This window comes from Rhea americana, unplaced genomic scaffold, assembly GCF_003343005.1.
Source record: "Rhea americana isolate MKP2758 unplaced genomic scaffold, rheAme1 scaffold_127, whole genome shotgun sequence".
NCBI classification, from domain to species: Eukaryota; Metazoa; Chordata; class Aves; order Rheiformes; family Rheidae; genus Rhea; species Rhea americana.
In genome coordinates, this window is record NW_028185339.1 from 1,234,558 (window position 1) to 1,245,828 (window position 11,271).

The 11,271-nt window shown below is 42.9% G+C and overlaps 1 protein-coding gene across 1 annotated transcript in view; it reads left to right on the top strand.

Moving 5' to 3' along the window:
* SLC30A10 (solute carrier family 30 member 10) overlaps positions 1-11,271 on the top strand; it is an 18,354-nt gene continuing 7,083 nt past the window's right edge. The window contains exons 1-2 of the mRNA XM_085326054.1: positions 1-407; positions 11,217-11,258. Of these exons, the coding sequence (XP_085182180.1) occupies positions 1-407; positions 11,217-11,258 (449 nt within the window). The remainder of the gene's footprint in view (positions 408-11,216; positions 11,259-11,271) is intronic.

An 11,271-nucleotide genomic window follows, 5' to 3' on the forward strand; every position in this document is an offset into this window, starting at 1 on the left:
ATGGGCCGCTACTCAGGGAGGAGCAGCAGGCTCATCCTTATGTGCGTTGTGAGCCTCGCACTTTTCGCTGCTGAGGTCTCGGTAGCGTACGTTGGCAATTCTCTTAGCTTAGCTTCAGATGCCTTTGCTGTTCTGTCTCACTTCATCTCCATGATCATCGGTTTGGTCGGCGTTAGGGTGAGCCACATCAGATGGCACAAGACCAGCACTTACGGCTTCTCCCGGGCGGATGTGCTGGGAGCCTTTGGCAACTCTGTTTTTGCCGCCGCTCTGATGCTCAGCGTCTTCATTGAGGCAATCAAGAGGTATCTCAGTCCTCAGAAGACAGAGAAAGCATTGCTTGTCCTCATTGTTGGGCTCACAGGTCTGTTCTTCAATGTGTTGAACTACGTTATCTTCATGGAATGCTGCTACTGTCGCACGCCCCAAGGAGACACCGAAACAGGTAAATAATCTAAGGCAGTTCCCAGYGCGCCGCAGCTCTGCTTAACGGCTTCGCTGTTTGCTGTTTCTCTGAGATGGGCCRGTAAAGCATTGTCGTTTTCTTCGTTCTTTTGTTAGCAAGGCTGGTGGATTTTATGCCTGAACCCATCCATGTTTCCTGCTTATTCTGCAAGGCAGCCTGATTATCACCACATGTGCTTCTCAGTAATAAACGCGTCAGAGGTCTATRTGTGGTGACTTCCTAAAGACATGGTGATCTACAAGAAAAAATTTCTCCCTAATGCTCTGGCTGGCCAGATCGGGGGCAAGGATTATCATCATCCTAAAGAGATATTTGTCAGGAAGTGCCTGGTCCTGGCATATCAACCATCCACAACTAATAGTTCTCAGTGYTTTAGTAATTCAGCTGTAATTTTTGTTCAGGATACAGTTATCTTCTGGGAAGTGTTCACAGTTTGTGTGAGGCAAAAGAACAGGTAAAGGCAAAACGAGAATGTCAACTTCCCTTGGTCTGAGGGTGCACAGGTAAAGAAAGCTGTTTGAGAATATTTCAAAGCTGACTGAAAAACTTGCAAATGCAGAACTGAAATATTCTTTGCTAATTGCTAAAATACGTTTTACAGAGGCAGAGGGGAAAACATCGATACTCTGCTACATAAATCTTTCCTCCATATAATGCCTGTCAAAATCTCACTGACTGCAAATAGCCCATAATCTTCTGTGAAGAATTTGCAGGAGGGTTTTCTGAGTGCCCAGAAGTTCAGTCTTTCAGTTTATTTTTCTTGGCACAGAATTTTCAAGCTTTCACATTTGGCGGGAGGGATGGGACTCTCTCTCACTCCTGGAAAAGATATCTCACCTTGTATGACATAAGGTGCGTGTGCTCATGCTCTTGTACATGCTCTTTCTTTCTCTCTATATGTATATAACAATTACAGTCATGAATATGTGTATGTGTATCGCTATTTCTTAAAAATAGAAGTATTTCAGTTGGGAGAGGAAGCAGGCATTTGCAAAACATTAACTGGATACCCTGGGAGGAAAGGTGAGAGAACCTGTATGCAGCTGCTTTTATATACTTTTTAGGGGAGGTAAAGATAAGATTTATATTTGTCTTTGAGGCTGGACAGTGTTTTGGAGTTTGTTACCCTCCTGTGCTGGAAGCTGAAGTTTGTTAGTTTATATTTCGGTGTTTAATGTGTTTCCTGTAGGACTTAAGGTGGAAAATATTTCTGTTCCGTATTAAAGACATCTGCAGCTGATACTGAAGGTCTAACTTTGCTGCTGCATATCCCCAACCACATGCACAGCTTGGTCTCCCTGCCTGCTTGTTCATGTGCCCCACTGTTTAAAATTTGAGCTGCTCTTGGGCAAAAGTTGCGGTGGCAGGTGATTAGCAGGGGATTTCACGGGCTCTTGCGCCGGGAGCTGCCCCAGCAGGTCCTGGCGCAGCCGCAGCCTCTCCCCGGGACGGGCTCGGAAGAGCGACTGTGGGTGAAGTCGGAAACGCAGCAGCGCTTAAAACCAAGGACGAAGAGTGTCGGGCGAGCGGGGGATTAACCGACAGCAGCGGCAGCTGCGTAGGCAAGYGCCTTGCTGGGTGAATTAGCAGGATGCCGCTGGCGGCTGCCCGGCCGGCTGCAGCCGTTCCTCTGCCGCCAGCAGGCGCAGGTCCCYGCTCTGCGCTGGGGAACGGCCGGCAGCCCCGCGTTGCTTTCGCCTGGGCTCGAGCTGCACGAGCGACGGGTTTGGTACCGTCCCGCAAACACAGCGGGTACCTTTGCCTGTGGTCTTGTCTCTCCAGTTCCAGAAAGGTGAATCTTTGCCTGCAGTTACGCCAACAGGCAAGGCAGGGTCCTTGTCTACTGTAGAGAGAACACTGCTTTCACCTGGACTTGATTTTGTAATCCTCCCTTAGGTAAAATTTCACATTTATTTCTGCTAGTACTCTAAMTATAACATGAATGAGGTTTTTATTATATTTCTTTTGAAAGAATGCTATCTCTAAATAGTTGTTCTCTGAAAAACARATATATATATACACACTTAAATATACCCCCCACATGCACATAYGCATGTATATATGTGTATATACATACAAAGCATGGGAAAACAATGTGGGATTCCATCTCTTCCTTGTWGTCTTGCTCACGAGGAGAGGACGCTCTTTCCTTCAGCTTAGGAGGTAGAAGTCAAGGCAAATTTTCTAATGCGTCGGTGCCACCATCAGAACCTCAGCTGAACGACCGTGGTGCCTGGCTTGCGCTGGCGCGGGCCGGCTGTCCACAGGCAACCCCCCCCGCCCCAGCGTCCCAGACGCAAGCCAAGGTGTGCAAATCGCCAAGGTCACCTGCCGCGGGAGCCAGCGCCAGGGACGGCAGCGGGTGCTGGCGGGGCTCCCGGCAGCAAAGCSGGACCCTCACGTGCCGCGAACGCCGCCAGGCGAGGCCGAGGCCCGCGGCGCGCACGCAACGTTGTTCTCGCGTGCGGAGCCAATTTTCTGCTCTCTTCCTTTGTTTTAGCTCTAGTATCTACTCTGCAGATTCTCATCCTTGTCCAAATATTTTTGTCTGGCAAGTCTAAACCTGATTTTTTGAGCTGCGCTCYGCAGCCTGCAAGCCAGAGTTTTCTAACGATTCAGAAGTTCTGCGTCTCACACAGAAAATTTTGGTGCAAAAACTGAGAGTAATTAAGAGTCAAAGTAAGAAGCAGCTAAGCAAAAAAAATCAGACTCTCATAACAAATACCAGACAGCTTCAATACAGGCCATACCTTCTACAGTCCGTAGTAAAAATACAGAAGCTTGTTTTATTACATGTAGAGGTCAGCTCATCCTTAAGTCTTGTGTTCAATGTACATCTCCTCTCTTTGTTTTGGTGATCTCGAACTGTGAGGGGGAGCACCGTGGAGAACGCAGCCCAGCGGTCCCGTTACAGTAATTCTTTGCTGTTTGTCTTGTGAAAACTAATAAAGATTTAACATGGAGAACATCAGATCTGTCATTTTGTGATCTGTGCTGGAGACGGGGACTAGGAAATGAAGGAGATGCAGCCCAGCCCGAGCTGCCTGATTTTAAGCCACGTGCAAACTGGTTGGAGGCGTGAGAAGTAAACCTGATTTTCTGCTGAAAGGCCTGGTGTCTTCCCACAGCACACACTTCATTAAATAAAGCACCTCACGTGTCTGCCGCCAAGCAGCTTGCTCTTACATTCCAGCAGGCATGATCGAGCAGACGCATGCATGAGCTTCGTATCTGATGGGACTGTTGGGTCTTTATTTTTTTTTTATCCCACCAGCAGCCTGCCTCTGAGCTAAGAGGTGGCATGTGGCTTCTTCCTTCTTCTGGTCCTAATGTAGAGTGAGTATCCTTATCCTGAGGCTTGCTGTGAGGCTCTTCTATTTTCCCAGGATTTTGTAGTAGGAATGAGTTGAGGGTATGTGTGTTGAGCTGAGAGAGAGACAGGAGCTTTCCGGCTTGACAGGGTGATTTGGGAAGACTTTGTTGTTATAACTTTCTGAACTCATTTTTGTGTATATTGTTGCAAAATTATTGATTCCATGGGGAGGGAGGACATTCACAGGCCAAAATTTGTGGACATGCGGCTGCTTGACCTGGACCGTAATGCCGGTTGAGACCAGGCCAGCAGAAATGTGTGCATRTTGAAAAGCAATTGTATTTTTAGCTGTGCTCCCAGATTCCACAGATCCAGCAACTAGTCCTGCAGGAGACAAAAGTGCTCTGGGGATTAGAAATAATGAAAATAGAAATAATTAGAAATAATTTCAACTTTCCTTTAAGTGGGCACGTAGAGCTGTGCCACTGCTGCAGGACCACAGATGTGATAGGGGATGGAGAAAGTCATGCTCTACTGGCAGACACTAAAAAGGAAAATGGCTTGAAATCCCACTTAGTTCCATTTCCATCCTCTTTCCATTAAATCTGCTTTACAAATCAGCTTCAGCTTTAGATCTCAAAACAGCTCCCACAAGAAACTGTTCATTTATACCCATTTTTAATGATATAAAGAAACTGTGACTTGACTATCTTTCTACAAGAACTTAAGGAGAGAACAAGGCTGTGCCCAGCCCTTGGGGTTACTCTATCCCTGCAATAGAGAAGTCTCCATGTGAAAGCTTAAAATCAAGCTCAGATGAGTGATATTCTGTACTGCTTGGTATGGTAACAGTATCGGAGAAGCCAGCTAATGATGAGAAGCATTACAAGAACCAGGGTACAAAATTAAGGGTGTAGGAACTGTCGGCTGTGGGTGATGTCCAGCAGTGGTGTCTTTCCTGCCTAGTAGGTATCCACACAAGTGCTGACCATTTTGCACCTCCAGAGATGGTCTCTGAAGGGGAGCAGTGAAGCTGCAGGTCACAGTGCAAATGCACAGCGAGAATGGGCACTGCTTCACCTTCTTGCTCTTCCCAGAATACAGGATTTCATTTTTTTCAGGTTGTCAATGAGATTTTCACGATCRCTTAATTTACCTAATGTAAGAAAAGAAAAATGACTTCCTTGGTYTGAATAAACTTCTCTCTCATAGGTACTGACTATGGCTTGGAGATATTTTTAATGAGCCCTAGGTGCCATAATAACAAACTTACAGCTTACTGTGCTTTTCTCATGCAGGATCATTTTTACTAATAATTATATTACTACTGATTATTACTATTTTACCTATAGTTTGAATATATCTTTACCATGCGGATGCCACCTTTTTCCTGAAAGCACCATCCCTTTAGCAAACGCCTCATGCCGATCCATGCCTGTACTACCTTCCTGGACAGATGTTTGGCAAATATGCAGCACCTGAGTTCACCAACAAATGTTTGCTTGATTCACACAACACATCCTCGTGTTATGCTATTGGTATTGTGCACCATGATATCCAACACCTATATGCCTGCCAGCATAGTATGTATCAATGAGGGGACATACGCTCTATGCAGTTGTTTCTATAGACCCCAGAGGTATCAGTGTGTTGGCATGCAGGTAGCCAAAGCCTACTCCAATCAAGGATTCAGATTTCCTAACTTTGATTTTGGTAGCATTACTTGAGATCTATGTTAACTTATGCTGGCTAAAAGCTCTAATCCATAATCTTTAAGGAAGACAAGACAGATGGGAGGAAACTATGAAAGTCTGTTAAGAAGCATGTTTCACTAAATTTTCTTCAGATTTTTTTTTTTTTGAATACTTTGTTCTCTTCAAAGAAGCCTAAAAGGCTAATCTAAGGAAGGCATATTTTGTTTTCCTCGACTCTGTTAAAGGAGAAAAGGGGAACATATTTGGTTTTCCTCAACTCTATTAAAGGGGAAAAATTCTATATGAAAACAAGCAAAAGCAAATGTTTGGGGATACTCTTTGTCAAAAATGAAAAATAAAGAAGGAAAATTTTCAGGTCTGTAAGTAAAAAGATCTAAGTATCTCTGCATGGCAAATATGGTAGCAAAATGGTGAGGTCAAAATTTATGGACCTACTTTCCAACAATATTAGTACTCTTGAACTTTGGGTAACTGCATTTGCTTTCAACCTTGAACCAATTTCATACTAATGGCAAAGGCAGGGTGTCTGAGTTACATCACAGTGATACTTACAATTATGAGCTGTAAGGAAATAAAAGGATTTATAAGATAACTAAGTTCAAAGTCATAAACAGCTCTAGTATAATACAGAAATTCAAGGTTGACTGTTGCCATTTATGTTAGCTATACATTTGGTCCAGTAATCCTAATTTAAAGAAACAACTTTACAATRAATGAAATCCAGTTGTTTTATTTGGACAGCTCTTCAGCACAGAGTTTGCTAAAGGCACAGGCTTGATATGAGCTGCACACTAGAGTTTCTGCTGGGACASAAAATTATTTTTTTTTGCCATAGCACTCAGTATAATTTACAATGATGAAATCAATGACTTGCTCTCTCCTCATGTTCCTTGTACCATGTTCTGGTACCTCCTGATACCAAAATTAAACCAAGATTGGAAAGGTTATAAGAGAAATTTAGCYGAACTATACATTTTAAAAGGTGAATGCTAATGAGTTGCTGAAATATTCAGGGAAACACTATTCAGGTGCTAGAGCAGATATCGCCTGGATATGTCTTAAGGTATGTACAAAGTTTCTCTAGGCTAAGTATCAAGAGTAGAGATGGTGGTTGGTAACTAACAAATGGAACAACCACCTTAAAACAGAAAAAAATAACAAAAAGGCGTTCCAGGCTAGTAACTAAATCATCTCACATTCATCATTTTAGATTGTCTTGCCAGCATATTTCAGCCCTGTTTGAATGTGAACAAAAAAAAGAAAAAAAAAAAAAAAACTGTGGTTCAAGTCCCGTCAGCCCCTGCGCTGACCTCTGGGACAGTTTCGGGACTGTTTTGGAGAGTGATTCTCATAACTGCGATGTTCACCTCTGCGCTCTGCAGAGGCTGGTGAAGCTTCTCCCAGACTGCTGCACTCTTGGTGAGTTGAAGCAGACCTAATAAACTGATTTCCCAACCCTTCAGCCCTGCAGGATATGCCAAGATCTCTCTTCCTCTCTCTTCCTCTTCCGAGTAGAGTTCTGAGTAGAATTAGAGGGTGAAATAAATAAAACGAACAACTACTAACAAAAACCCCACAAACAATACTCTTACACTAACCATATTCCACAAGAAGGTCTACTGATGTTCATCTTGTGATTAATTTGGTGATCACATTTATCTGTGACTGAAGCCAGTCAAACTGTTTCCATTTACATTAGCTATGAATTTGGTCCAGTAATCCTAATTTAAAGAAACAAACTTTACAAAAAAATTTTTCATCCTTCAGAACAATTTGCTATGTGAAATGGAAATGAGAGTCTCTCAAGGCTCTGACTAGATATTGTTGGATTGAACGTGGTTTAGACTTTGTACAAGAAAAGAAATGCAAGCTTAAAGGTCCAGTTTCACCCACCCATTGGATTTCAGACACTTACAGATGCTGCTGCTGTCTTTAAATATGCTTTCCTTAGTGACAGTTTCAGCTTTTTAATGCAAATGTAGTCATTTTCTTCCCATAATCTTAAAAAAAATATGTCTCTTCTTTATAAGGTACAGTGATACATGGGTGCTTCTTTCTTTCACTGTTCAGTTTCTTCCAGACCATGCTTGAAATCGCTTTCATAAATCATTTTACTTTTATGATGAGTTGAAAAGTAATCTCTGCCAGGAGTTTGATAAGCAGGATGAACAGTGAATCCTCTTAATTAGTGTCTTTAATTAATTCTTTATTATCATGATGTTTTGTTACTATCCTAATTCTTATATTTATTTTCAGTAGCAACATCAGGTTATGAGTAATTTTATTTTTTTTCTTCATCCAGTAGCAGAAGAACAGTACTACTGTTACTGTTGTCTAATACTGTAAAATATTAGACATAATATTAGAGAGACATCCTTTTTTCAAAAGGCTGGTAATGGCTTCTCTATAAGAAACAGCTGTCAACTTGAAAATGGATAGCTTGAAGAGAATGTGACAGAAATTTGTAAAATCCTGAGTGGTACGGAGAAAGTCAATAGGCACTGACTATTTGCTCTGTCCTCCAGCACAAGAACTAGGGGATATCAAATGAAACAGGCAGGATCAAGGCTCAAAACAAAGGAGAAGACCACACACCATGGGTAGAAGCTGTTGAGTCTTGTTGCCAAGCAATGCTAAAGCTTACTGTGGTAAGTGAGAGGCCAGACAAGCACACGCGAGAGAAATCTACTGAGTGGTACTAAATATGGAAATATCTAKCTCAGAAACTCACTTCATCTGAAAATACTTGAAGGATGGATGGAGGAGTGTTCTGGTAAGGTATCATATATGTTTACCCTGTTGTTACTGCTACCTAAGACTCCTCTTACGGYCACGGGTGGAGATGGGCTACTGGCTAGATGGCTGCCTGATGTAAGAGTGTGAGCAATGAGCATGTAGAGAACCTTCAAAACTTAGCRCATAAAACTCTGGGAGCGTACAGGACTGCTTTGGGTCTTTGGGGTTCAAAATAAAACCGGTCTTGTTCATCAGAATTTTACCAATTCCTACTTCTGATTAGGATGAGGAAACTAATAACACTTCTAGCAGTATTGTAGCTGAAACTAGAGCTGGAAAACAGTTCAGAAAGCTAACCCTTTCTGGATGACCCTTCCTGAGCTTCGTTAAAGGGGCTGTAGCATTATATAACTGAATGTCTGCAGTCAACCTAAAACACACCGAGATGTGTGTTTGCAAAACTATCAGAAACTGAAGCCTTTTCTAAGAGAATTTAAGGTCAAATGTTCTGATACTGCACATGGACTATGGAGGCAGAAGCGCAGTGCTCGTGAGGGAAGACCCTCTGCAGAAACCCTGAGAACAGCTTGGTGCTTCCTACTTGCAGGATCAAGACTTTCATTTGGACTGTATGGAAGAGGATCAAAGTCCAAAAGAGTTATAGGGATAACRTACTCGCTTCATGCTGAAGGTTGAGTTAAATTAGTTTTTCTTGCTACTGTAAATGGCTTGACTTACCAGACAAGAAAAAATGACTGAGGTAACTTTGTTCAGATGACAGTTTTAGGAGTCATTTGTGTGAGGCAGTTGTGGTACCTTGACAAACAGGGCTAGGGGAGGCTTATAAGTATACTGGTGTAAGGGAAAACTCACCGTGGGGAGAGAGATGCAAACMAGAGGCGAGAGGATTACTTGCAGAAAGTAGAAGAAAACAACCAGTTGCATGGCTATGCCTGCAGCGTGTTAGGCAGCACTGCGAAAGGAATAATGGATACAGGAGGGAACACTGTTATGCTCCTATATGAATCTGTGGTTCATCTATGGTTTGAAAWCTGTGCAGTTTGGTTCCCTCATCTCCAAAAACATAGACTTGAACTGCAAGTGACTCAGAGATGGACCTTTGGTCTAACCCTGCAGAGACTCTCTTTTGGTCACCCTTGCGAAAGTGTGAATTTCAGACTAACGACAGGTCTTGAGAAGCAGATCAAGATGCATAAACTTGACATGCAGAGCAAGGAAAAATCAGTGGCTCAACAGAAACAGATTCAGAGCAGAGGGGCTGACTGTGTACTGCTTCTGAATACATCCTGCTTCTGACTATTCCAATGAGTCACTATCTGAGCTCCATGTAAGAGGACTTAGTCACCATCTTATTTGCCGAAAATAATATTTTTAGTACTGTTTCTTGAAAATAACTAATATATTTTTATATATTTTTGAAGTTGAATGCAGGGCTATGATGTGATTTTGTTTCAAAGAGAATTAATGCATGTTTTGCACAGGAGGATGAATGATGTTCCAGGAACTGTATTCTACCTGTTCTTAAAATAAGACCCATTGGTAATTCACTTCAGTTTTATGCAGCTGTAATGAGGAGGGCTACAGTGAATTTTCTGACTGTAAGTGAAGTACCATAGGCAGCATTCAGTATTATTAGTTATACTAAAGAAGATATAGTCTGTCATTTTTAAGTTTTTGTCTAATATTCTAGTTAAGCTTCCTATAACTCATATGTGTTTCTGCTTTTTGTTCCAGTTGTGTCATACAGCTTTTTACTTGACAGTACTGTTTCAAATATTTTTATTGGTTGGGCACTGGATATGTGAAGGGCATATACAAGAGTCTCCAGTTAATCGGGAGCCGTGCAGGTTAACCCTTGCGATGAGGGAGATTATGCCCTGAACAGTGCCATGTGTCCCTTGAAGCAGTTGAAATATGCCCTGGGCTGTATGCGATACAGGCGTTGGCTGTGCACACAGAATTAAGACGGAACTGAGGTGCCTCCTGTAAAAGCTGTRCTCCAGCAAGGGATGAGACTTAATCAATGGCAGCAGTAATGCAATATCTCTTGAGAGCTAGAATAAAAGAGGGATCTTTCTCCAGACCGTTAATTTTTAGTTGCAGAAAGCCACAGCTTCGATAGGAGGGGCATGATAGTATTTGCCCATCCTATCTGCTTGTAATCTGATAGACCAATATGCACTTTATCAAGTGCAATGACAAGTTTAGTGATGCTTTAGTGGAGTAGCTGAAGCAGTAATTCCAGGGCACTGTTTCCTTCAGTCCTTTTGTCTTTTATTTAAGTTTATTCTTCTTGAGCTTGATACTGATTTTCTTTCTTTTCTTTCTTTTCTTTTTTTCTGTCTTTCTTATTTATTTCTGGCAAGAAACCCATTGAAAGTCCAGTTTGAGATCTCTGAAAAATCTAGTGACATTAGCAGTTGTTTCTTAAGAACCTAGTGGTTGAAAATGGCTTGATTTCTGGCAGCTCCTGCAATTACTCTGTTGCTCTCATCATCTCGAAACGCTGATTTAATAGCCATCCTCTGTCCCTTTTCCAATTGCATGCACAGGTGCCACTTTCCGAAGAATGAGAAAATTCTACAGGCTCGGGATAGAGGTGTACTTATTTGTTAGGGTTCGTACAGGTCTGCTTTGCAGGGTAAAATAAATGCATAATGTTGATTTTCCCCTGGCTGTGCCGGATGCGTGCRTATGTACGTGCGAATTCATACCTCCACGCATTCGTATGTACGGTTTGAACACGACTTTAAGGAAACCGTCTGGCGGTTCAGTAGATGGCAGTCTGTGCTGTGGTTTGACACTCGAGCCACGAATGCGGCAGGAAAGCGGCACATTTACGGGGTCCGTCCCCACAGCTCCGCTGCACTGGCTCAGCCCGCGGAGCTCTGGCACCTGGAGTCCTGGGGAGAATCCGAGGCAGCATGTTGCACTTGCTTCTCTGCCTTTCCGAGAGGAGCGTGCCGGAGCTCTGCCTTCGCCGCCGCGGGCTTTTATCGCCGCCCGGGTGGCCGCCCCTC